This window comes from Corvus cornix, chromosome 2 (genome assembly GCF_000738735.6).
Source record: "Corvus cornix cornix isolate S_Up_H32 chromosome 2, ASM73873v5, whole genome shotgun sequence".
Lineage (NCBI taxonomy): Eukaryota > Metazoa > Chordata > Aves > Passeriformes > Corvidae > Corvus > Corvus cornix.
In genome coordinates this window covers 62,862,621-62,888,476 of record NC_046333.1, presented here as the reverse complement: position 1 = coordinate 62,888,476, position 25,856 = coordinate 62,862,621, and the positions used below count along the sequence as shown (strand labels likewise).

General features: G+C 45.0%; 3 protein-coding genes across 6 annotated transcripts in view; 1 reads left to right on the top strand and 2 right to left on the bottom strand.

Moving 5' to 3' along the window:
• Positions 1 to 9,774, top strand: part of RANBP9 (RAN binding protein 9) — a 38,872-nt gene extending 29,098 nt beyond the window's left edge. Inside the window, exons 8-14 of the mRNA XM_039569444.1 lie at positions 1 to 109; positions 1,515 to 1,705; positions 3,440 to 3,587; positions 5,300 to 5,421; positions 7,498 to 7,649; positions 8,320 to 8,431; positions 8,793 to 9,774. Coding sequence (XP_039425378.1) covers positions 1 to 109; positions 1,515 to 1,705; positions 3,440 to 3,587; positions 5,300 to 5,421; positions 7,498 to 7,649; positions 8,320 to 8,431; positions 8,793 to 8,923 — 965 coding nt within the window. The 3' untranslated portion in view covers positions 8,924 to 9,774. The remainder of the gene's footprint in view (positions 110 to 1,514; positions 1,706 to 3,439; positions 3,588 to 5,299; positions 5,422 to 7,497; positions 7,650 to 8,319; positions 8,432 to 8,792) is intronic.
• Positions 9,775 to 10,157: 383 nt separating this feature from the next.
• Positions 10,158 to 14,378, bottom strand: NOL7 (nucleolar protein 7). Its single transcript, XM_039550271.1, has 8 exons — positions 14,155 to 14,378; positions 13,592 to 13,652; positions 13,446 to 13,501; positions 13,234 to 13,265; positions 12,199 to 12,313; positions 11,442 to 11,563; positions 11,284 to 11,361; positions 10,158 to 10,526 (listed from the first exon to the last, which is right to left on the bottom strand). Exons 1-8 carry the CDS (start codon positions 14,334 to 14,336, stop codon positions 10,453 to 10,455), a joined length of 720 nt encoding a protein of 239 aa, XP_039406205.1. The 5' UTR covers positions 14,337 to 14,378; the 3' UTR covers positions 10,158 to 10,452.
• Positions 14,379 to 14,490: 112 nt separating this feature from the next.
• SIRT5 (sirtuin 5) lies at positions 14,491 to 24,018 on the bottom strand. 4 transcript variants are annotated; one of them, XM_039550058.1, is made up of 9 exons: positions 23,936 to 24,018; positions 23,264 to 23,402; positions 21,022 to 21,155; positions 19,328 to 19,553; positions 17,877 to 17,964; positions 17,435 to 17,488; positions 16,419 to 16,542; positions 15,053 to 15,168; positions 14,491 to 14,678 (listed from the first exon to the last, which is right to left on the bottom strand). In XM_039550058.1, the coding sequence occupies exons 2-9, from the start codon at positions 23,376 to 23,378 to the stop codon at positions 14,603 to 14,605; spliced, it is 933 nt and encodes a 310-aa protein (XP_039405992.1). In that variant the 5' UTR covers positions 23,379 to 23,402; positions 23,936 to 24,018; the 3' UTR covers positions 14,491 to 14,602. The 4 variants fall into 4 exon arrangements, with proteins under 4 accessions (XP_039405992.1, XP_039405993.1, XP_039405991.1 ...); XM_039550059.1 differs by lacking the exon at positions 23,936 to 24,018 and adding an exon at positions 23,645 to 23,801 and having other exon boundaries at positions 14,492 to 14,678; XM_039550057.1 differs by lacking the exons at positions 14,491 to 14,678; positions 15,053 to 15,168; positions 23,936 to 24,018 and adding exons at positions 16,021 to 16,145; positions 23,645 to 23,729.
• Between the last annotated feature and the right edge of the window lie 1,838 nt (positions 24,019 to 25,856).

Sequence of the window (25,856 nt, the reverse complement as noted above, 5' to 3'; positions counted from 1 at the left end):
GAATTCAGAAATTGGTTTTAGCAGGAAGAATGGGAGAAGCCATTGAAACAACACAACAGTTGTATCCAAGTTTACTAGAAAGAAATCCTAATCTCTTATTTGCATTAAAGTGAGTCTTCAAATTATACAGATGTGTGTTTATAGATGGCACAGTACCTTCTGAGACAAGACAGTTACTCATTTAAAGCTTTCACAAAAGTTTATACAAAGTTAAGCAGCGCTTTTTAGAAAATGTGTATATTTCACTTTTTTATGCTCTTCTTATTTGCTACATGTTTAACTAGGTTTTGTCATCAAGGTCCTGGTTTGCAGCATAATTCACATCTCCCTGTAGACTTGTTCTCTAGAACTAAGTTCTGTAGTTTTTTAAAATGAATTTTAATCCATTTGGGTGTCAAGTAAAACTTAAAATGGAAACTGATACTGTACCACATTCAAGAAGGTTAAGAATTCTGTTGGCATAAGTTAGTCTGTTCCTCCAAAGGGGTGACTGACTTTAAAGATCAGTTTAAATGACCTGTTTCATTCCATGCCACTTTACTAGAAACCTCTGGCTAAAACTGTGGAAATTCCATAATCCCAAAGAGTTCTCTTGGCTTCCCAGGCACACAATAGTCACCTTCATTCTGGAAATTTTACTTGCCAACTGCGCTGTTCTCCAGAATTTTGTATCACATTGCAGTGTTTGAATGTGGAAAAATGTGTTATCTCCTCTAAGAACAAAGCACTTTAATTTTATGTTCAGTTAAGTAACTTGGAATGTGTTTGAAGTCTGTCATGCTCAAGTGCTGAACAGAATTCACGTGATAGTACTCCAGACTTAGCACAGAATTCACAAAATGCGAACATTTTGATGAAAGACTTCACTCAATAGCGTCAATTGTATGTTATCTTTCTCTCAATCTGTCTTTCTAAATTTTGCCTGTTCTATTGAGGCTACTGAAGCCTAAAGCATAAAGCAGGAGTTCTGAGCTTCCTTAAAGTCCATAGTAAAACCTCCTTATCTAAAATGAAATTGACAAAGAGCAACAGCCTCTAAAGGGAAGGTTTGTATGGGAGTTTGCTTTTCAAGTTGTTTTCTAGTGCAGATGTTTAATGTTAAGAGTTACCCTTTAATGCTTAGTTTTGCAGACAGTCAAACTCTGTTCTCATTTACTTTGAGAGAAATGACAGACATGATAACATAACAACATATCTTTCTCAAGAAATAACCTTGCCCCTGCCAATATAACAGTTAGAACAAGGAAATATGGTTTAAATCTCTAAACTTTGAGGACTTAGTGACAAAGGCTGTCCTCCAAGGATAATATTCCTGTTCTCCTCCCTCACAAATTTGTAATTGTGTATTTTTGGTGGAATGCTCCAGAGCTTATTGACGATTGGGTTACTGACATCCAGCATTTTGTTGAGTCAGACTTGCTCTGTATTTAACACTAAAATAAAATCATTGCTATCGTTGGTAATTTGAAATGTGTAAATGGTTTTATTAGCTTAACTTTTTGCCTTTTGTTTAGGGTGCGCCAGTTCATAGAGATGGTGAATGGTACAGACAGTGAAGTGCGGTGTTTGGGAGGCCACAGTCCAAAATCTCAAGATAGTTACCCTGTTAGCCCACGGTCATTCAGTAGTCCTAGCATGAGTCCCAGCCATGGAATGAATATTCACAATTTGGCAACAGGCAAAGGGAGCAGCACACACTTTACTGGTAAGTTCACGTGGAGGATCGACCACATAGGTTGGGGCATACCACACCATGTGGATTTTTTTTGGTTGGTTTGTGGGGTTTTTTTGGGGGTTTTTTTTGGTGGTGGTTTTTTTGTTTTTGTTTTTTGGGTTTTTTTTTTTTTTTTTTGGGTTGTTTTTTTTTTAACTTAAGATTTTATGGTGGATGCTTTGTGTAACAGTATAATTTTAATGATTAAAATACGTGATTTCCAGTCACTGGGCAGACCAAAAGTTTCATCACATAATTTTTGCACGTGCTTTACTTCTTGCAAAATAGATTGCTACCAGTTTCTAAGAAGTGCTTCCCTCTGGGAGATGGAAGGTTGTGACATAAATTTCTGTTGTCCTTTTGATGATAATTTATGACTTGGGCAAGATGGTTTAAATCCGTTAAGTAGTGTATATGATCCATTTCCTGTGGTGTCGATGGAGAAGTCAGAATACCTGTGGTTGAGCAGGAAACACCAGAAGCTGGGTGTATGGTTGGGTAAAAGACATCCTGCTGGCAGCCACATTTCAGTCTGCTCAGTTGAAACATTTCTTAGAGCATTTAGATAATGGGAAATCTTCCCTGGGAAGCCATGAATGTTCAGAGCTGCCCCAAGCTTATGGGAAGGTGCCTTCCAAAGCGCCCCTGCTGAGAGGAAGCTGAGCACGTTAAAATGGTAAGACTCTTAAGGTAGCAGAGACCATCAGCTTTCACTTCTGTTTAATTTCCAAATCCAAACTAGAGCTGATTGGGGGTGCTTCATTTATTTTTTTTTTCCTCTGGAATGGAGTGGAAAGCCAGTGTAGCCTGGCCATCGTAATTCCTGCTGCCCGTGGAAGGACAACAGCAGCTTCGCGTTTCTTTCTGCTGTGTCAAGAGAGTGCCATCACATGTGCCAGTGGAGAGCCACTCACATTTTCTGGTTGTTCTTCAGGTGGTTATTGGGATGTATTGTAGAAAGTACCTGTAACTCTTCTAATTTTGAAAATAGAGGCAGGTTGATGAATGTATTATTAGAATTGATGTTTGGGATTTTGTAAATGGCAGCAGCTGTTTTCTTTATAATAAGCCCTTCCTGTGACCTGTTTTATTTTAGAACATACTAGGGAGCTCTTGGTTTGATGGAACTGGCAATTACATGTTTGCTTCAAATAGTAGTTTTCCTATTATATTTTAGAAGGGTCAGAAGAGATTTTAGCTAGGCATTGTAATTTCACAATATGGTATAATTTTATTTAGCAAAGCACAGTATTAACAATTAAAATAATTACATGGTGAAGGAGGGAGGTTGTGTGTAAGTATAGCAACATGCAAAGTATTCAGCACTGAATTCTACTGCACATTTATCACAAGAATTCCATGATCAGGAATTAGTAATGTTTGCTTCCATTCATAATGATTACAGTGGCCTAGAAAAGATTTTGAATGCATCCATTCTAAAAAGCTCTTCTACATTGGTGCAGTTTTCTGTGTTACCAGTGTATTAGTACAGCTGGAAAAACCTTCTCGTGTCTGTGTTCATACCTGGTAAATAATGCTTAACTTCTGTACTCCAGAAGCCTTAAAGGTTCAAATACCTGAAACATGGAGGTAAAGTACTTGAGTTTGTGTGACAAATTCAGCATACTTGTTCCTGGTCAGTAAACACTATACTTACATCATTTTTCCTACAAACTTACCTGTAAGTACTGCTTCATGGCTACAGTGGTTAAAACTTTCTTTCAGGGTTTGAAAGTAGTTGCAGTAATGGAGTAATATCAAATAAAGCGCATCAGTCTTACTGTCACAGTAAACACACAACCACCAGCTTGAATGTACCAGAGCTCAACAACATAAATGTATCAAGATCACAGCAGGTTAACAGCTATTCCAGGTAAATAAACTTTAGATGCCTCTAAATTACATTAAGGCTTGTGTTGTCCACATGTTTGCATTGCAGGGAAGAGTTTTCAGTGGGATTTGATGTGGTTGATTTTTTTTCTCCGAAGGGCATTGAAACACGGTGTAAGGGGCCAACAGCTTGTGATAACTCTGGTTGTTTTGACAGTTCAGGCTCAATAGACCTTTTTCTCCTTTTGGGTTAAAGAAATGAAATGGACAAAAGTAAATTATGTTGCTTATAGCTATGGTCAGTTTTGAAGTTGCATAGTGAAGGTTAATTAGCTCTTTGGCACTTAGGATTTTAATTTGAGCCACTGACACTGATTTGAGTGTGTTGCACGTAGGTAATGAAAAGTTTTCCAGATACTGTCCATTTGTGGCAGTATCTGCAAAGTAAACACAATTGAGATGCATGTGAAGTGTGCATTCTCTTTCACTGTATACACCAGGATTGTTTGCCTATGCCAGTCACTGTCACAAGTGCAAACACGTTCAATTCAGTGAATGAAAATAAATCTATTAATCAGGGTTAATATGGTTATTCATAACCAGTAAATATCAGATAGCTCTAGGTTGTGTGGATGCAGCAGAACCTAACTTGATGTGAAATGCAACAGCACTGAGCTGCATTGTCCAAAATGGATTCCCAAAACTACCGCATAGGATGTGATGATGTGGTGGTGATGACCAAAACTATTTTAGTTGGATGGTGATAATTGGGGTAAAAAGGTAAGAGTAACAATTTACCTTTTAGCTTTTCAGAGTTTCTGTTTGCATCAGCAATTGCCTCTGCCAAAAGGCTGGCAGTGTCCAGGCAACTTGGAGATTTTTCACGGAGCAAGGCAATTCCTTGGCTGTGCTGTTGTCCAGTCAGAGAGGCCTTTTGGTTTCCTTCCTCAAAGGAAGCTGAGTATTTTTGGTTGCTTAGAAGCAAGATATGAAACTTCCAAATTGAATCTATTTGGTCTTGACAGAGGTTTAAGGTTGCTGTTCTCCATGACGGAATAGAACAAGCTAGGATGCAACTGTCAGCAAAGCTCAGTCCCCAAAGCTGTGCTGGCATTTTCTAAAAGCACTTCTGTGAGCTGCTGCAAGCAAAGGGTGGTGAGGAGTTGAATGCTCTGCATTTGCCACTGAGTGTCTCTTCAGTGTTCTGGTTTACTCAGCATTTGCTTTGGGGTTTTCTTTTTTTGCTTTTCCTCTGTCGTTCCACAGAGTAAATAGGAGAAGGCATTTTTTGAAATAATTAGGTACCTAAATATGGTCTTTTCAAAGTAGGATGTATATTGATTTAACTATATTTTTAATTTATAAATATTAATTATATATTTTTTTAAAAGTGAGAGTAGTATATTTTCTCAATGCATTTTCTTCAGCTCTGTGTACATACAGTTATATAAATAAGGTAAGAACTTTTTGGTGTGTATTTAGAAAGTGTTATATTCCTTACTCCTGAATAATGGGGGACATCTTTAGTTTTTCAGTATCTGAAAATACTATTTTACTGACTACTAATGTTGAGACAGCCTTAAAAATTTCCATGGTGCTCTGGTATCACCAGTTACTATCGAAAAAAAGTGTGGTCTAGCTCGGTAGTATTTAACAGCACCTTTTCAGTAGCTGAGGAAGTACTGTGATGAAGTTGTAAAGATAACCTAAGTACTTAAATATGAGTAAAACATGTATTTATTACTTTCTTTTCAGCAATGATGTAGACATGGAAACAGATCACTACTCCAATGGGGTTGCTGAGACTTCATCCAATGGCTTCCTAAATGGTAGTTCTAAACATGATCACGAAATGGAAGAATGTGACACAGAAATGGGTCTGCAGTGATATTTCTTACATTTTTATTAAGTGATGGCAACAAGGTTATGTTTTTACTTGCAATGCTTCCCAACTTGAAAATTAGGGTTATTAGCTCAAATGTTAATTTTTTTGTTTTGTTATTACTAGATGTAAATTTTAAAACCACTGATTTAGGTGGTCCAATATCAGTGTGAGAACAGGGGAAATGGGTAACTCGTGGCTACCGAAAATAGCATCAATATCTAAGGAAGTACCTTTGAGAAGAAACACCCTGTTGGGTAGCAGCCTGTGTTTGAGTTGGCAGATTGCCTCTTCCCATTCATGGTTCTCATGGCATCTTTGTGCTTCACAGTAAGCGTAGAAATTCTAAATCTCTTATATTGAAGAATGCAAAGTGCTAATACTTAATGCTTGAGAGCTGTATTTGGGAAATGTAAAAAATGAAAAATTAAGTTTTTTCCCATGTTTTCCACCAAAAACCCCACCAATTTATATAGTTGGGGGCTAAAAATTAACTTTGTTTTACTTAATTTGCTTTACACTCTGTCATGGCTGTTGATGTTGGTAACAAATGAGTATTTAAATCCCCTCTGCTTGCCCTTTGTGCAGCTGCAGAATTGCTATTCAAACAATTGATTTAAGCAGATGTCAGTTAATGTGTAGTTTAAATGAAATGTGAAACTGGAGACCTTCAGAATGCAGCAGTGCGTGCAGAGGTCTGTGAGCGCTTCCCAGTTCCGGGGCATGTGCTGCTGCTGCTGCTGATGCCACAGCTTTGCTGGGAAATACAGGTAACTGTTGAACAGCAAATGTCATTCTCTTAACAGCCCTGCAAGGAGGAATGCAAGTTGCTATTTTCCCTGCATTATGCTCTGAAACTGAGACCTTACTTCTGTGACAGAAAACCCAAAACTGGTCCTTGCTCTCTTGCAGCCTCTTCTGCAGAGACTTGCTATGACAGACATGCAGCAGCTGCACAGGGCACAGAGGTGTTTGTGGTTTTTTAATGTAGTTGTCTGCTGCCTTTGGAAAGGGATGTCCTAGATTAGGCTGAGCTAGGGACAAGTACCACTACCTGAAGACTTGTGGGTGCTTCATCTACACTGTTTACACCCCCCAGTTTCAGTCTGGTGGTTTTTCGCTTCTTGAAATACTTATATATTCTCCTTAGTACTGTGTATGTAAGGTTAATAAGTAGGCAGGTATTTTCCAGAGGTGATACACTTATATCTAAGGGGAAAAAAAGTGGCCAGTTAAAATTCCTTTTTTGAAATAGTGGTCAAAATACATCACTAAATAGCAGTGTTAAAGTCAGAAACAAGAGTGGATTTGTAATTGAACAGTCTATCAAAATGCTCATTTTAATACTTGATTCCATTGATGAAAAAAGACAAGAAATGGATAAATGCCTTTTTTTAATGTGGTGCTTTAGGTGTAAATTTTAAAAGGCAGAATTTTCAAAGAAGCCAAGTGTTTTATTATTCATAAGCTGCATCAATCTCTTTTAAAATCACTAGTATTGGGGAGTATTGTAGGAAACAGTGAAGAAATCAGTTGTAGTGTTCTGCTTGATTACGAAAGGAGCCTGAAATATCCAAATTATTAACATGTGTTCTACAAGAAATATGAACAGTCTAAATGATTGTCTTGTAGCAGAATCCATCATGGCTGTTCAGGAAGTTCAGCATTTTTTACCCTCTATTAGCAGTTCCCGATTCCACGTATCCTTAGAAATGCAGTGCCCAAGCATTAAAAAAGAACTGTATGGACTTTCATTGTTGTTTTTTAAACTCCCTTAAAATTTTAGGGTAAAATCTGGTTTATCTTCTAGTTAGTTTAAAATCACCCCTTGCAAGATGAACAGCATGTGCTGACAGCCTTTGCCATTAGTGAACTGGGTCTCTTAAATGTTTACAAGGAGCACTTCGGCAGTGCTCAGTTCAGGAGTACGTGGGGCCAAGGTCTCTGGCCTGACCTGCTCTGTCTCTGGGCAGGCAGCTGTGTTTGAGTGAAACCAGTGCAGAGTCCCTAGATCCATAGGTTGTTACCCTCGACTCTGTCAGTGGTGATGATGACGCTATCGTTTCTTTAGAAGTAGATTCAAGTCAGTTAAGACGCCAGCTATGTGGTGGCAGCCAAGCAGCCATTGAAAGGATGATCCATTTTGGAAGAGAATTGCAAGCAATGAGTGAGCAGCTAAGAAGAGAATGTGGCAAAAACACAGTGAACAAGAAAATGCTCAAGGTATGTTTAACCTTCTTGTAAGGGTGAATAACTGTGCTGCCCAGAAGGAATGTCCCACAGCATGCTGTGCTGGAATACTGTTCTGCTTTAACTTCTGCCATTTTTTGTGTGTCTCAGAGCAGTATTCTGGTCAGCTGTGGTGTAGCACTGTCTTCTTTCTTGTCTGTGTAGCACATGCACAAGGAAGATAATTTAGTGCTGTTACACAATTAAACACAGAAATTAATTTAGCACTTCCCTTTCTCTCATTTCTGACCACATAACTTGGCCTCTTGAATTGAAGTGCTGTTTTTGTCTCTAATGATAAGTGAACCGCAAGGGGATTGGTAGAGATGCCCAAAATGTGCTGTCATTAGTATTCTGCATGTTAATTAGTTTGCCTTGATTTGAGACTGCTTTGGAAAAGAATTCCCTGGCCAAAGACTGCATGCAGTTTTCAGTCTGTTTTCTCTTACCCTGTCACTTAGTAAAATAATGCTACCTTTTGCCTTGCTCTTGGGAAATAACACTAAATGGAACAAGTCCTGTCACAATTTCTGTTTCTCTTTTTGTATCAATGGACACTGACAGTCACCTTTGTGATTCTGAATCAAAATAGTTGAATAAAATGGTCCTTCTTTCCACTAGTAGCTTATAGCTGTGAGATACAATAAAAGCCATCTTCCCGCAGGATGCATTCAGTTTACTTGCATATTCCGATCCCTGGAGCAGCCCTGTTGGGAACCAGCTTGACCCGATACAAAGAGAACCAGTGTGCTCTGTACTGAATAGTGCAATACTAGGTAAGTGCGGCCTGCTGGCTGCCCAGGGTGCTCGGGGTGCCTCCCCCTTGTCCCACACAGGTGGCCCAGCTGCTCCTCTGTAAGGAAGGATAGCAGTGTAGGGTACATTCTTCTGGGAAGAAAGGGATTGTTTTGGGGGGTACATAAAATAACAGGTACTTTTCTGCTGTTACATTCAGAACAAAAATGGGCCTGTTCAATAATGGTGCTGTGCACAGTCACTTTGTTGCTCCTGCTTTGTGTCTTGCTCTTAGAGCAAACTTCACAAATGAATGATTTAAGTAGGCTTAAATGTCAAGTTTTCAGTGCATTATTGTGAAATGATTCAGGTTTTTTATCTGCCACTGTGATTCTTTTTCAGAGACTCACAATCTGCCAAAGCAACCCCCGCTTGCCCTAGCCATGGGACAGGCGTCACAGTGTCTAGGCTTGATGGCCCGGTCAGGAATTGGATCCTGTGCGTTCGCCACAGTGGAAGACTACCTACACTAGCTATGCATTTTGAAGGTCTGAAAGGTGTTGTGGCATATTCAACATGGAAAGTAGACCAGCTCTGCTGACTGGAATTTGGAATTTTAATTATGTACTAAGGACAAGTCTGTCGCTTTATGTTGCTTCCTAGTTTACAGCATGATGCAAATGATTTCTAACTTAGTGTTAGGAGAAAATTTCCATCTTTAAACCTCTTAGACAACTAAGAGTTGAAAATATCACTGGTAACGTCAGACATCCAAATTGACAAGTACCAATCCTTTGAACGATTGTCCAAAACAAACCAAAAATCCTGCTACCTTGTGGTGGGACGGAAGAATAGAAAACATGGATGTATTAGCATGTGGGTGATGTAAACGTCAAGCAGGATGACTTGCCAACCTCCACCCCCATTGTTACATAGTTCAATCAGTGTAATTTGCAAAATGCAAATGGTTTGGATATATAGTGTTGATGGGAAGAAATGATATTTTTTAATGTGTACTGTAAAACTTGAATTACTCAGGAGCTGAGTGAATATGTTTGTTGCTACTTACAATCCCAACCTGTTGATCTTAGTAGTTTTTTGTTTTAACATGGTCTTTTCAACTTTGTTTCCTTGTTTAACTACAGACAGCTTCTGTTGTGTAGGCTCACCAGTTTAACTGTTGTATTATAACAGTATTACATGTCAACACAGTGTGGTTATGACCTATTTATATAAAAACCAAATATTTAGTCAATTTACAGTCTTAATTTAATCTTTGTACACCTTGCATTTTTAAAAGTGCTTAAATAGTACTATATTGCAATAAAATGTAGTGATATCATAATTAACCAGCCATTAAAAACTTACATCTACATCCACAGTAGCACGGACTTGGATGCTACATTTTCTTGTTCTAGTGTTCCATCCATCCTAGAGCAGCAGCCCTTGCGGCGAGCAGAGTGGCTCATCCCTCAAGTTGGGGTTGCCACTTGCCTGCAGGAACTGGGCTGGTGGAAGTGAAAGGTTTGCCATGTTCTTGCCACACAGTGAGTCTAGTTAACAGTGCAGGAAGCTTACTCAGGACTCCCTGCAGATGGGGAAAAAGCCCTACTGCTTGACAAGTAATCATCAGGCTGGAGCAAAAGTGTCCTGCTGTGGGAGCCGATTTAATGATTCTGCTCTTAGGGCACAGCCTTTCCTTAGAGATGCAAGTCACTGAAGCAGCAGGAAGAATTGCCTGCTGTAAGGAATGCAGCATCCACAACAGTAGGTAAAACATTGCTCATCTTTATTCTCTGCATGGGCATTGCCTCATGGAGGCAGCTCAGCAAGCCTGGTCCTAGCACCAGCTGTTCTACCACACTGGCCGGGCTGCTCTGTAGCTCCCCCAAGAACTTCACGGAGGGGAGAGAACAGGGAAGTCTGATCAGGTACAGCTTGGTACCTTCTGATGGCTGGAGCTCAAAGCAAAGTGACAGTGAAGGGGAGAAAAGACACCTCCGTTGTGTAGAGATCAACTGTCAGTAAAAGTCCTTGGCAGCATCTTCTGAAAAAGCTGTCTTTAGACTCCATTTTTAATCTGTGTTGCCAGCCAACGTTTCTTAAACCTTGCTGCTTTTTCCTTTTTATCTTGCCCTTAAGAAAAAAAAATAGCTGTTAAGTTACCATTTTTCTTAGCCCATGTGCTGGAGAAGCAGCTTGACTGCTGCAGCATTTTGGAACAGAACCACCACCTCAAACACTGATAAACTTCCTAAGGTATTTTGTATGCCCCAGGTCCGTTCCACTGGCCAGGAGTACCAGCTTGCACCAGGCCCCTTCAGGTGGGGGGCACAGTGGTGCTTTCAGTGATGGAGCGCAGATGGAAAGCAGCCCTGCTTGCTAAGGATCAGTAATTTTTGCCTCTGGTCTTCAGGAGTCTCACAGACTGTTGCAGGTGTGAGACTGTCCCCATCCATTATGGAAATTAGGAGAAATGGGTGCTGTTTCCCTGTGCTCACATAGATGTTCTGGGATCTCAGTATCCCTGCTTTTAAGTGTGAGATGCATCTGAAATGCCTTCCAACAGCTCAGAGACTGGAGGCTGAAACAACAGCTACTGCAGTATTTATTTCACTGAGCAGCCCCAGCTCTAGGACAATAGCTGTTTCTTAACATACCAAAAACAAAGTCATTTTTTTTTCAGCTTCTGTCTCATACGCTGTCTCTGGGGGTGTGCTCATGACACCGCTGAGGTTGCAGTTCCCTGCTGCCCTTCCCTTACCTGTCTACGTGCTTGGAGTTAAGAGTATCATGAGCCACGATGCTCTAGCATGGAAACCATGCTTTTATTCAAGGGTACTTTTAACCACATACCCATAAAATAGTACCTACTCCGACTTTCTATACTCACCCCAAGACTTGTCCACAAACTGAACTGCGGCTTTTTTCACTGGATCTTTCTTGTTTGCAAGGGAAAAAAATTCATTTGCTGAAATGGAGACAAGTGTTAATCTTGGAGTTTAAGCCAGACAAGACTCAATACAGACCCAGCCAGGAAGAAGTGCTTACCCTGTACACGGTTGGTGTGTGGCCCATAGAGCTGAGCATTTAGAAAGTCTCTGGCAAGCTGCTGGTGGAGGCCTGTTGCACTGTGGTCTTTTAAGCACACAGCCATGTAGTTTCCTTTTGTCCTAGTCAAAGAGAGATGTACATCCCTGTAGTGTGGTTACAGAACCCAGAACAACACACACTGCTGTCAAGCTTTGCTGCTTGAGCACAGCAGCACCCAGTGCTGGTTTCCAATACTCAGATGAGCTCTGTGGCAGTATTAAAAAAATAAAAAACTGGATCAATACTCTCAAGCTGTTGTCATATGCCTTTGTGTGCCCCAAGTAGTTTCCTGGGAGTCTGGAGCTCATCCTACCAGAAGCTAGGGCAATTCCTCTCTAGGGCCATCAGAGACAAAGCAATAAAGAGGAGAGAGAAAAATAGATTTAAATGCAGGAATTCAGGGCTCAACCACCCCACCTGTACCAGCACACAACACAATGTGTACTGCTGTGCTTACGACTGCCCAGTTATCTCATAGCAGTTATACATACAGCATATATAAAAATTATTTCTGTTATGTATTTTATATATATATGCACACATATGTAAGTATGCTAAACCAGAAGACATTAAAGGTGCTTTTAGCACATAAATACGCTTTCAATCAGAGGAAGGACAGGCGGAACATGAAGTGCAGAAGAGGGTACAGTCATGCAGTGACAGAACAGCTGCTGTAATGCCCCTTCCCACACAAGGCAAAATCATCTCCTCCTACCTGGCGCCCTTGTTCCTCTTGCCTTTCTTCTCCTGCACTTCAGCTTGGCCTTGCCCTTGGGCCTGGCCTTGTGCCAGCTGTGCAGCCCCATCTTCAAGTTCTTCACCTAGAGTAACTTGCAAACAGAATTTCCCAAACATTACAAATCAAAACCAGTCAGTGAAACAGGAACAGGACTTAAGCAGCATTTTTCAGAAGCACTGACTAGGAAGAACAGCTGTAAGAGGGAGGGGAAGAAAAACGCTCAGAGGAGCAACCCAAAGTATTGCTACCCAGGTTTTCTCTTCCTTGGCATCAACAAAATGGGATTGATCACGCAACAAAAATTCAATGCAACACAACAGCTATGGGTAACCCATAGAGGGAAATCCAGCTCTGGCTTTAGTCTTGCTTCATTCTCAGCTCATCTTTTTGTTAAGCCAATACAACAGATCTTTTTTAAATAAAAGCAAGAAAAAGTAGCAGTTACACCAGCAGCATGTGAGGTTTGGATGAGAGAACTGTTTAAATAAAAGATTTTTTTGTGAAGTACTTCGAAGTACAGATGAAGCAAGAACAGCAGTCATAAACACTCTAGACACTTGATTTTGTAATTCTGAGTTTGAAAATACTTAATATTTTACAGATGCTATTAAACTGTAGTTTGATATAGAAAGTATTGAGGCAATTTAACAACTCTACCCAAGAATAGCATGTATAACTTAAACAAGGGCTAAATACTAATCCACCTTTGCTAATCCTTGCTTTTTCTGCCATAGCACCTGTCCATTATTTCCTTGAATACTTCAGGCTATTTAACTGAAATCACCACACAGCAAATTACTTCTGTAAAAGGCGCAAGAATTAGATCAAATGTGACTTTAGATTTTTCCTGAGATATTTCTTATCCTTGGAAAAAGACAGTCTGGCCAGTCTGTTCATGTTTAAGACTTGGAAAAGGTCTCTTTACCAGAGCTCCCACTGCATCTCTGGCACAGGAATGAACTCCTGAAATACCAGATGTGCACGTCGTTAGCAAAGCAAGCTGTAGCATACCTGGGTCATCTGCCGCAGCATGCTCTGCGGGCCTGGGGAGCAAAGAGAACGCAACGGGTTACTCTTCAATTCCCACTCCCTTCGTTTACTAGAGCCATGAAAGCCCCTGTTTCCAGCCCGGCCTCCCAGGCCAGGACCCGAAGGGTCCCCACGGGTGGTAGATGCGGAGACGGGATCCCAACACCCACTGCCGCCTCCGCTGGCCCCCTCACCGTGCGGACGCATCCTGCAGCTCCTGCAGCACCGCCTCGGGCAGCAGCCTGCGCTTCTGCGGAGGAGAGGGGAGTCAGGCGGGCACGGACGCCGCCGGCACACACGCCCCGTGCCCGCCCGCAGCCCGGCGCGGGTAGCGCGATACCTTCTGCTCCGCGAACAGCTCCTGGTGCCGCCGCCGCTTCTCCTTCTGCAGCTCCCGGTGCCTGCGGGGAGGCGGGAACCACTGTCAGCATTCCATGTGGCGAGAGGGGGGATTAGGAGCGGGTAAAGGGGGTGAGCGAGGGCTTGGAAAAGCAAAGGAGGTGGTGAGAGAGGGACACGGTGGTGGGATAAGGGAGAAGGGATAGGAAGGGTGACTGGGATTTAGAGGAGTGAAGGGGGGGGTAAAAGGGGTTAAGGGCGGGATAAGGGGGCAGAAGGGGCCTGGGAGGCGTAAGAAGCGTGGTGGGGTAAGAAGGGAGATAAGGGAGGGGGAAAGGAAGTAACAAGGGGAAATAAGCAGGGATAAGGGTGGGAAGGGGAGGGTAAGACGAGGCAAGAGGCGTGAACGGGGGTAAAAAGGCAGGTAAGACGAGGGTAAGAGGGGTGGAGGGGAGATTAGAGAGGTAAGCGAGGGGATAAGGGGGACAAGAGTGGGGCTAAGAGGAGGGAAGCGCTGGTGTGAGACCCGCGGTTCAGGAGCAGGAGGCCCCGGCGTGTCCGCACCTCCGGGCCGCCTCCCCCACGAGCTGCCGCTCGGCCTCGGCCGCCTCCCTCGCCACGCCGAAGGGCACCTCCTCCGGGGCCTCGTCCGCCTCGTCCTCCGAGGAGGGGGCCGGGCTGGGGAGCGCGCCGGGAGCCCTGCGCTTGCCCGCGGCCGCCGTCTTCGCCTTCTGTCGCCGCGCCATGGCCGCGAGCCCTGCGCCGCCCGCCCCGGAACCGCTCCCGCCTTCCGCCGGGGAATGCCGAGCGCCGGGACACCCCCACCCTTGCGTGTCTCGCCCCGCCCCGCCCCGCCCCGCGGGATGCGCGCACAGACACAGGACATCGGGGGTGGCCCCCGCCGCCGCCCCTTTATTGCCATGGGGACGAGTCCCGCCGCCGCCTCCGGCCCGCCCACCCCGCGCTGGGCCCCGCCGGGCCGCTCCCGGCGATCCAGAGGCGATCCCGGGGCTCAGGAGATGATCTCCGTCTCGTGTCGCGCCAGCGCCGGCGGCAGCGTGGTCCCGCAGGGGCCCGGGAAGTGGAACCTGGAAGGAAGCAGCAGGTTTAGGGCGCGGGCAGCCACCGGCGCATCCCGCTGCTCGCAGCTTTGTTACCTGGCGAGTCTGGCAGGGGGACGGGAGAGAGGGAGGGAAGAAAAGGAGGAGAGAGGGGTTTAGGCCTGGTGGGGCGCAGGGATAGACTTCAGCCTCACCCTTAAAACAGTACGGTTTGTGTCTTCAGTGAGACTTAGTTCCACCATGGAAGAAGAATCATCTTTTCTTACTTACTAACAGAAACTTAATATTTCTGAAGTGCTGGGGAGAAAACTAGACCGTATTGGTCTAACCGCAGCGTTTCAGCAGTTGGACGCAAAAGGCAGGATGGAGGGCACTGACGGCTGGTTCCTGAGCAGCGTTACCTGAACCTGTTCGTGGCAGGAGTGGGCTCCATGTTGAACTCCGCGACTGGGACTCCTCTGGCAGAGACCTGCGGGGCAAACATGGCCGCGGGATACACCACGGACGAGGTCCCGACCTGCAGCCAATGGGACAAAAGTCGCAAGTGTAGCAGGACAGCGCCTAAACAGAGCAAACCAACCCAGCCCCAAGGTGAGGGTCCTTCTCACAAGAGAGAAATGCAGGTGCACTAAAGCCTGGGAGATCCCTAGAGAAACGAAACCAAATCAGTAGCTATTTAACATAGCGTAGCAATCAGGAATTGTTTTGCTGATGCAGCCCAAAAAAAACCAGTTTGTAACTGTAGATGAAAAAAAAATCCCAGAAACAAAAGGGCACACTTTGTCTTCAGGAAAAACAAAAACCCAGTGAAACGTTCCTTCTATTACTTGAGATCATTCTATAAAGGGAACGCAATATTCTGAGCAAGTGTTTTGGTTAGGGATCTGGAACCTACATGGCATGTAAACCACCTCTCAAAAAAGCAGTATATAACTTTTTTTTTAAACTTAAGTATCAAAATAATTGTATTTTTCACTGTTTGAGAAATTAGAACCATAGAATGGTTTGGGTTGCAAGGGACTTTAGAGATCGTCTCCTTCCAACCCCTCTGCCACAAGCAGGAACACCTCCCACTAGACCAGGTTGCTCAGAGCCCCGTCCAACCTGGCCTTAGACACTGCCAGGGATGGGGCATCCACAGCTTCTCTGGGCAACCTGTTCCAGTGCCTCACCACCCTCACGGTAAAGAACTTTTTCCTATATGTAATCTAAACTCAGTCTCTTTCAGTTTAAAGCCATCACCCCTTGTTCCTGATGAAGAGTCCCTCTGGCTTCCTTGCAGGCCTCGTTAGGTACTGGAAGGCTGCTCTAAGGTCTCCCAACAGCCTTCCCTTCTCCAGGGTGAACAGCCCCAACTCTCTCAGGCTCTCTTCATAGGGGAGGTGCTCCAGTCCTCTTACCAACTTCATGACTCTCCTCTGGACTTGCTCCAACAGTTCCATGACATTCTTATGTTGGGGGCACCAGAACTGTACACAGTATTCCAGGTGGGATCTTGCAGGAGCAGAGTAGAGGGGGAGTGAAATTCAACAACTAAACAACATTGTCCAATCCCTAACACCTGTGCACCTGTTAACTTCTGAGCAGTCTGTGTACATTTTCAAACTGCACGGTCTTTTAATGTTTTACACTGGATGCCAGAGAGTCCCTCTGGGCTTTTAGGTCCCCCAGGGAAGCACAGATGCATCTGCGTTACCCAGGAGGTGCCACCTCCTTAGCGTGGCCTCCCTGCCAGCTGAGAGGACAGGTAAGGAAAGCGCCACTCACTACCAAGCAGAGGTCACAAATATCCAGCTCCTTCTCCACCGCTGTGAGCACGCTGGGATCCAGGGCCTCACCAAACCACACGACGTGGGGACGCAGGAGCCCGTTGCAGCCGTCCTCCTCACACCTGTTCAAACACCACAAAGGGACAGCGTCACGCTGCTGACGGAGGCGCTTCAGGCGGCAGAATGGCAACACAGGTTTCATTCCCGCTTGGGCATGGCTTACCTGCCCTCACTCTTTCTCCCTTCTCCTTCATAGCCTTCCCCACACCTTCCTCTACCACATGCTGGACAGAAGGCAGCTCATTCCATGCTACACATGTGCTGGAAGTACACATGTGCCGCCTGGCCACATGGAAGGGGTTGCTGAACAGTTGTTCAGCACAGATACTTAACTGTGTCTTCCCCTTACTGAGCTCCTGAAATGCATGAAAATTAAAACCTCGGCCTCCATCAGCTTTAACAAAGTGGCTAATAGGGTTTTAAGGACGAAATGAACCAAAAGACAGAAGCATCGTGTTAGCCTCTTTCCCTTAGGAGCCAGATGAAAAATGTGGTGGTTTTTTGCATCTGCAGCTAGCTAAGGCAAAGCTTCGGGCAGGGTAAAAAAGCACCGTGAACTTTCAGTGCCTGACGGACCCCAGCACAGTACCCCAGAATAACATTGAGTGGCACCTGCAAAGTAACAAAACATTTACTGCTGCAGCACTCACTTTCACTCACTTTCTTGCTGCAATTCTCCTACTACTTCAATTACTACAAACCCCACAAATTCAGGCACGTTTCATCTTGGTGCTGAAGTACACAAATGTGCAATGCCTTTAGCACCATGGTAACTTCTCCTACACACTCCTTGTCTGATGTCCCTGTAACTTCAGACTCAGTTTTCCGGGGCAAAGTCTCACACATTTCTCTCCTGTGGAATGTCCTTCCAAAATGACATGAACAGTAACATGAAGCTCCGAGATGCACAAAGCATGAAGAGGTAACAGTCCAAACAAAGTCGTTCATACGTACTGAGGAAGGTCTTCAACTGGAATTGCAGCGTCTTCTGTGTCAGGATCTGGAGCTCTGAAGTTACAAAATGGAAATACATATCCAGCTCTACAAAATGCACTTTATATATTAATAAAAACTTAGCATTCTCTAAAAATGTTAGTATTCTCTAATGCACACCCTCCAATCAAGGAATCTGCAACTTGAGCCAACTTCAACACCTACTACAATCCTGAAATACCACACACAAGGCAGGCAGGAATTTGTCCAGAATTATCCTGGAGCTGAGCAACAGTAATAAGCTGTCCAAGACTGTCAAAGGCACAACAATTATTTATGCAACTATCTAAAGCTCTGGTGAAATGCAAAGGGAAAAAAATCCCTAAAAATCTGTTTGCATATGCCTGGTTCATCCCCCTGCCCACTTCCTTTTTTTAGTGGTGAAAGAAAGAGGATGGATTACCCCTTCCCAGCCAACGCGGGGCAGATCGGGCTCTTGTAATTGGCAGCTACATTTCCACAGCTGGTGCACCGAGTTTTAAATAAACTACCTGGAACACACAAAGAGGAAACATTGGGGATGAGGCGATGGCTCTGAGGTGTGGCTGTGCAGGCAAGTGGTTGTGTTTATTCTGGGCAGCCTTCATTTACAGACCTTGAAGGCTGCACTTTGTAGGTAACTCACTACAGGAACGTAACAGCAAAGACAGTCCCACAGTGTCACCTTGTTCTGCCTAAGGACATGAGTAATACACAGTCCTGTAATATACCTTGGAGGAAAATCATAAAGTATCACTGAGGGAGATGATTTCTGTTTATTGCTTTTCCTCTTACAAAAAAATTAAATATGCTGGTTAACACCATTTTGTATCATGCAAAACTCCCCACTCCCAAGAGTTCTGTAGCATTACTAACATGCTGTCAAGATGTGCAATATTACCAACAGTATAAAATTGTGTCCATTTTGCACAGAATACAGGTAACCAAAATTAAACTGTTGCCAAGGCTTCATCATTGGGTCCACAACTGCAAAACAGCTTGTGCAGCTTTCCTGTGTCCAAATCACAAAAGTAGCAGTGGGAAATGCCATTTAAACCTTTAGTGATACTTGAGTTAAAAAGCATCACAGTGCTTGAGGGTCTTTGTCCTGGGAGACTTCCACCCTGCGGCAGGGTCTGAGGAGTGGAGAAATGTGTGGGGCACCTCCGAGGATGGAGAAAAGTTTCCCCACCCTCTTTCTCTCCACACCAGTACATTTCCTCAGATCCAAAAGCCCCGCTGACCCCCAGGTGCCTTGTTCTCCTCTGGCACTTTGTGGGAGTGAGGAATGCCTCTGACTACAGGGAAGAGAGGGGGAGGGCCACTGGGTGCAGGAAAGAAAGGTAAGGGAATTTCAATTGTTTCCAGTCCCTTTGTCCTCCTGTAGCCAAGGACTGCAGAGGTGGGGACAGGACAGAATGGGGCAGAGGGAAGCACCAGGGGTCAGGCCAGGCTTGCCAATACACCCTTTATTGGTGGCAGTCTGACACCACCACTACCACAATGAAGTCCTTAGGGTTTCTTTTCCCCTTTTCTACGTGAAATCAGCCAGGTGTCACAGCCACGTGAATTCGAGTGGATCTGCAGAAAACTCTGCAAGTGAGAAGGGAGAACCAGTTCCTGTGTACTGTCAGAATCCATTAAAAACAGGAAGATGAGATTCTGTGATTCTAAAGATGAAGAATAAAGAGAGGCTACAAAGTACATGAAACAACTTCTGAAAGAGAACAGGGTGTTACTGTAAATAACTTTATGCAAGTTATTGTAATTTTAAAGACAAAGTTCTTTTCTCTCTGTACTTATCCTGCTTTCCCTTCTTCCCACTCCCCACCCCGGGTTTCCTGGCCTGTGGCAGAGAGGTGAGCCAGCTCTTACCGTGAATTTCTAAGAGATGCTTGGTGCCTGCCTTCCTGTGCAGCTCATCGATGTTCTGCGTGATGACCACCACGCTCCTTCCTTGCTTGCTCAGACGCTTCTCGCACTCCGCAATGGCGATGTGTGCGGGATTGGGATGTTTACTCAGCATCACTTCCCGCCGGTAGTGGTAGAATTCCCACACACGGGAAGGGTTTCGTGCAAAAGCCCCCGGAGTAGCCAGCTCCTGCAAAACACTTAACAGGTCATCCTACAACAAAAGAAGAATCCCCTCCCCAGATGAAGCCTGCTGGATCTCTGCCATGTACACTGCTGCCAGCATCACAAAGTTATCAAAAGCAGATTATTTATAACCAGATGCAGTTAATAAGAATATTGCTCCACAGCCCTTACAGGGGTGACAACTCAAAATGTCAGATCAAAAGAGGAAATAACTTACAGCAGTAGTATGGTGCGTGGCTTTACTCTACACTCCAACCATATTCTGTGCTGCCCTGCCAAACTATTAGGAACTTAGCACAAAGCAAGATGAGATATTCCAATACACACAATTTTCTGGCACCCATAACTCTGTTTTCCACAGCAGCCATAAAACTCAGCATCAAGTGAATGTATTTCCTTCGCTAGCAATTTCTGTTCTGCCTTAAGTGTAACACAAGCCAAATTACACCCACTGTCAAAACCAAAGTCTAATGTCTTGCCTTTGGTGTGCAGGTAAAATTGAAGCCGCTTTTCACAGTAACTCTGATTTTGCCTTATCTGTCTCAAAAACAAGGAGCGGCTCAGTCCAGTGCCTCAATGCACAATTCTACTGACACAGAAACACTGAATACAAGTTTCTGATGCAGCAGGACCAGGCATTTATACACACACGTTTTATTTGAATTGATGGGCACTGAAAGAAAAAAACCTCATCTTTAGATCCAAACCAGCTAAAAAACTCATCTCTCTGACCCTTTTTTAACTTCATCAAATCTTTCAGGAATGCTGTAATTAGAAACCACAAAGCAAGCAGGTGTGATTGCAGAATTTGGGGTAGCAGGTACTGACACCGTAACAGCTGCTTGGAACACCTGCAGCCCCAGCAAGAATGAGACTCACAAGGCCCCTGTACAGCTCACACTGTTTGTGATTTCAGCTGCACTCCCAGTGTCTGCTCCCACCTCCTCTCCCACCCCAGTGGCTCTCAGTGCTCACAAGATCATTCCAGCAAGAGAGACAGAGCTTGTGGGAGAGTTAAAGAACCTGCCTGCAAATAAAACAAGTCCTAAAGCCTTTTTACAGAGTGTTATGAGACACCAAGATTAAAAGAAAACAACCAGCCTCTATCATCAGTTCTTACTTTGTTATTTTGATAGAAGGTTCTTAAGAGTTTAAAACAGGAAAGGCCCCACAAGGTAGGAAAACAGTGACGGTGTCAAAAGATGAGCAAACAGCTGAACTGCAGGAAAACAAGGATGGTAGAAAGACCCGGAGCTTCCTGCAAGAATGCTGTTTTTCCCAAGCAACTGATAAACTGAAGGACAGAAGCAGATCCCCAAGTGGATGAGGAAGAGCTGCAGAGGCAGCTGTGGAGAGAGCTTTGTCCCTGCTGCACTGCCATGGGAGAACTTCCACCCTCTTCCCCCAGCTGTTCCTGACCCTCCACACTCACCTAAGTGATGGACAGAGAGGCACAGGCCACCAGTACCTACCTGGGCTTGCCACTTTCTCCAGAAGCCTCCAGCCCCTCTGAAGGTGGGGACACCGCTCTCGGCACTGACCCCAGCTCCGGTGATGATGGCGATGTGCTTGGCTTTGGCAAACACCTCTCGGAAATCAGCCATGTCTGTGCCAGGGCAGGAGAACAAGGAGCTGTTCAGGCACTCACACTGTGACCTAAGAGGCCACATGTACACATCCAGAAACGGATTCTACACACAACTCCCATGACTTTAATTTCAGAACACCAACTGGTTCCTGAGCTTCTCTATGTTGGAATTTAAAGGGCAATTCTTGGAGATCCTCAAAATATGTGTATGAGCAAGCTCAGTAGGGTAACCTGTGCTCAACATGATTATAGTCAATATTTGAAAGGCAGAGCATTTAACTAAAACCCCACACTAGATACTACCCCGATAACAACTGTTGGCACCACCACCCAGGAACAGGTTGCTTCATAATTGTGAGGTAAGATCCTGAGATGAAAAAATATATGTTTGTTTTGTTGTTGTTTTTGGGGTTTTTTTCCACAAAGTATCACCTTCAAAATTAGGGTAATTTGGGAAAACATATTTTCTTTTGAGGCATTTTGCCCGTTTTCTAGTTTTGCAACTGTATTTTATATTTTTTAATGTGTTATTCCCTCCATTTTTCGCTGCATGGTAAAGTAGTTTGGGAAAAAGATGGGAAATTTCCTTTGCCTTTTTATGTGAGTCAAAACAAGATTAAAAAGGAACAGGTTAGCTGCAGAGAGACAAAAAAACATCTCTTGCGGTTTACCTCAGATATGAATTTTAAAGTAACACAGGTTAGAATCACAAAATGGCTGAGGTGAGAAGGGACCTCTGGAGATTGTCTTGTTCAAACCTCCCCCCCCCCATTTAGGAGGGTCATCCAGAGCAGACCGCCCTGGACAATGTCCTGTGGGGTGGGTTTTGATGTCTCCATGGATAGAGGCTCCATAAGCTTCCTGCACAACTCAATCCATTGTCTGACCACCCTCACAGCAGACAAACACCAGGGGGTGGTTTTATGCATTGAGAAGATGCCCTGGAGTCTTCATTGCTACAAGGGCTCATCGCTGGCCTAAGGTAAACCTGGTGCCCAGCGGATCCCCAGGGACATTCCTGCCCAGCGGATGGATCCCCAGCTGCTCACCCCAGCCTGTCCTAGGGCCTGGGGCTATTTCTCCCCTGGGGCAGGACCCTCTGGAGTATCAACCACTCCTCCCGGCTTTGTATTATCTGGAAACTTGCCAAGGATAGGCTCTGGTGCATCATCCAGATCATTAATGAAGGTGTTAAACAATACTGGCCTCAGTACAGACTCCTACAGTACCTCATTAGTGAGCAGCTTCCAGCTGAACTTTGAGCTGCTCACCACAACCCTAATCCTCACAATTTACTAGGTGGTCTTTAAAATAAAAAGCAAAACAACCCCCCCCACACACACAAATAAAGCCCACCCAAAGGCAGGTAAATTCCTGTAAGGAGAAACAGTCAGTGGAGAAGTCCCAAGGCACCTAGCACAGAGCCACAGGACTGGGCAGAGAACGCTGCTATTCTGATACCCCACCTGCTGTTGCAAACCAAACCTCACAAGCCCTGAATGTGTAAAGCTCAGGCCCAAAGCCCTCCCAGCCTGGTCTCTGGCAGCAGCCAAACACTGATGCTCAAGGCAGCAGAAAAAGCAAATTTGCCTCGGCTACCCGACTATTGGGGGGTTGGTGTTGTACCCGTGTGCAGTTTTCAAGTTAAGACACACTCTCAAATCAAAAAACAAAACCAAAATACCCCCCCAAACAAGCAGAAAGAGGACAGCTACAACTGCTAGTCTGAACAGGGCTCCTGGGGTTACCCAGCTCCTGAGCTGTTACAAGTGCTGGAGGCCCATTCTTGTACAAAGAAACAAGGAATTAGTTTTATTACTCATTAGGATTATGAAAGGGAAATGCAATTAACAATTGCATACTTCTGTGCATAAATTATAAACATTAGAAACACGTTTCTGTTGCAGCCATGCTGACTGCAACCATGCAAGTGTTTTTGGAACTATACAGAACACAGACATGGAAAGGTAATTTTACTAGCCGGGGGACAAAAAAGGGAACTCCACAGTGTTTTAAATGTTTTGACTTAAGCCATGGATTTCATCTAGCACACGAAACCTTCTAGCACTTAAAATCCACCTTAAAAACCTGTCCGGGGTGCTAAAGCAAACAAGTACACGTCTTACTTGAACTAGGACGAGCCATTTCCAAGCAAAACTTCTGTTTCTTTGAAGACGAGGCCTTAAGTCCACAATGCGCTTGGGAAACCAACCTTCTAGCGGTAACTTGAAAGAGACACATCAGGATCCCTCGGAAGTGTTTCACCTGGGGAGAAATAAACCAAACATCAGCGGCCCAGCGAGGGTGCGTATTTCTGCCAGCTTCCTGTGAGGGGCTCTCCTCAGAGAACCAGGTGCAGGTGTTCGCCACGGCTTCCTGCACCTGCAGAACAGGGAATCACCCCCACCCCGAGACCCTCGGCCCGGCATCACCGCTTTTGTTCAGAACCGGGGAGAATCAGCCCTGCTCCAAAGGCACCGAGCCATTTCGTCCGACACTCAACTTACGCGACGCTTCCGAATCGCGCTGCTAACCCGAGGCACCTCCCAGGACCCGGCTGCCCGCCGGCATTTTAAGAAGAAGGGGCAAAACCAAGCGACTGAGCCACGGCCCGCAGCGAGCCTACGTGCGGAGGGACAACGCGGGCGGGCGGAGCCCCGACGAGGGGGAGGTGGCGGAGGCGGTGGCCACCGCCTCCGCCACCTCCCCCTCGTCGGGGCTCCGCCCGCCCGCGCGGTTGCCTGGCCCTCACGCAAATCGCGGGGCCGCGAGTTCGCGGCCCGCCCGCCGCCACTCACCCCGTGCGGCCTCGCACGTCCCGCCCCGCGATGCCGGCAAGGGCCGGGCCTCGGCGCCGCCCCGCCCTCCCGCGGAGAAGGAGCCGCGGTGTTAAGGCGGGGTGGATGCGTGGATGAGCTGGAGTGATACGCAAATAGGTCAGGAAGGCTGGATGGCTTTGGAGCGTCATCCCTCTCCGCGGTCCACCCTCAAGGCGTTCGCAGTTTACGCGTTCACGGATGAAAACTGCGCTGGTCTTGGACAGCACACGATTTCCACTTTTTTTTTTTTTTTTTAACGAGAAAAGCTGCTTTTAGCATGTTTTGCTGCAGAAAGAAGGCAGCGCTTGCTTTCATCCAGCCACCTCCTCTGCACCCTTCCCCAACAACCCTAAATCGTTATGGTCCTTTTCAGTCAGAGATTTTGACACTTTTTTTTCTCCCTCCCTCTGGATTCTGTAAATTACCAGCTAGGCAGATGAAGAGGCCCCCAAAACATGTACCCGCAGAGGGGAAAGGCTGAAAGGCAAGTCCCACCGTGCTCTTTCAAGCCCACCAGCAGCCTGTCCAGCCCCGGGGGCAGCTCCCGTCTCCCGCTCCTGATGGCACAGGACGCGTTACCTGAGCGAGTTCACCTGAGGGCAGGAGAGGGAACACCCAGAGGCTGGCAGCCGACGTTTCTCTCATTACACTGCTCCATGGCACTTGTTATTGTTTACAGAGTAGCAGCATTTTGTACTCTGCCTCCAGCTGCAAACTCGAAGGAAGCCTTTGGTGGGGGAACCTTGAGACAGTGAGTGGTGCTGACTAAACGCTTGTGCTGGTGCTTGCTGGGCTGTGCCAGCTGCTCCCTCAGTACTCCGTGCCTCCATAAAGGCTTGCATGCTCGGAAAAACAGCACATTATAAACTCAGAAAACAGGGTGAAGGCCAGCGTGATCTCAGCATTCCTACCACCCTGATGGTCAAAATCCAGTAATTCTGTGAGGACTGAGGAAACAAACAGGATGGCAGGTTTGTTGATTGAGGGATTGGCTTTGCATACTGTTATTCAGTATCATGACTGATGTTTGTTTGGTTTTTTTAAATTGAGATCTTGCTACAGACTGTATACCGTGCTTATTAGGCAGTGTATTTTAGCAGCTAGTTAATATTAAAAACAACAAAAAAAGGAATTCGCAGTTGCACTATCACCATGATTTTCTTCCACTTTGAATCCAAAGTTCAAGACAGCAAATTCCTAGTCTAACCTTGCTAACAGGAAAAAAAGGTTCTGTTTATGTACTAGAGTTTTGAGGAGCACATCAACCAAAGAGCTTTCATTTTCCTATCACATCATTGGACTCATTATATGTGCTCCTTCTAACATTACATCAACCCAGGGAAGGGCATGTTAACATGCAAGGTTTGCAAAAGTAGAGTTTTTTAATAACAAGGGAACTCACGGTAGCACAGGTTATGTGAAACGGGTGCAGAAGGACACGAGGCTGGCTTGCTTTGGTCTCTTTGGCACGTACAGCTTGCCTACTCCAACAGCCCAATTATCACAGTGTTTCTGAAGCAATCAATCATGCATTCTGTATTCTCAGTGGTCTGAAACAATGAAGAGCCCAGCTGATGCTGGCTGATGCTAACCTGGTGTAAATACTGAATGTTTGCCATAAGAAAACGGCCACATTGATTTTCAAAATTGTTTGTAGTGGCCCTGGACAAATATGTTAATGCAAATGTGTAAGTGGATTTGCTAAAAGGTTTATAAAAAGATTAAAATTAAAGTGACGTCTAAACTTAACTTCAAGACAGTGGGGTGTTTGGTGTTGGTATCTGGCAGTGTTCTACAATCATCTGTGCCTGATAAAATAATTCTGTATAATATTTTTTCTGTCACAGTAGTTTCCTCCAGCAGCAGTGTCATTAATGCAGTGAGAGCAACACTAGGTGGA

Excerpts from the sequence above, each read along its gene's own strand:
- SIRT5 (XM_039550058.1), bottom strand. The coding sequence starts at position 23,378 with ATGTGTCTCTTTCAAGTTACCGCTAGAAGGTTGGTTTCCCAAGCGCAT. Across the intron at positions 15,169-16,418 it reads TTTGTGACCTCTGCTTGGTA|GTCGGGACCTCGTCCGTGGT; the intron begins GTGAGTGGCGCT and ends CATTGGCTGCAG. Across the intron at positions 14,679-15,052 it reads CCTGCCACGAACAGGTTCAG|GTTCCACTTCCCGGGCCCCT; the intron begins GTAACGCTGCTC and ends GCTTCCTTCCAG.
- NOL7 (XM_039550271.1), bottom strand. The coding sequence starts at position 14,336 with ATGGCGCGGCGACAGAAGGCGAAGACGGCGGCCGCGGGCAAGCGCAGG. Across the intron at positions 13,653-14,154 it reads GTGGGGGAGGCGGCCCGGAG|GCACCGGGAGCTGCAGAAGG; the intron begins GTGCGGACACGC and ends GCCTCCCCGCAG. Across the intron at positions 13,266-13,445 it reads CTGCAGGATGCGTCCGCACG|GCCCGCAGAGCATGCTGCGG; the intron begins GTGAGGGGGCCA and ends TTTGCTCCCCAG.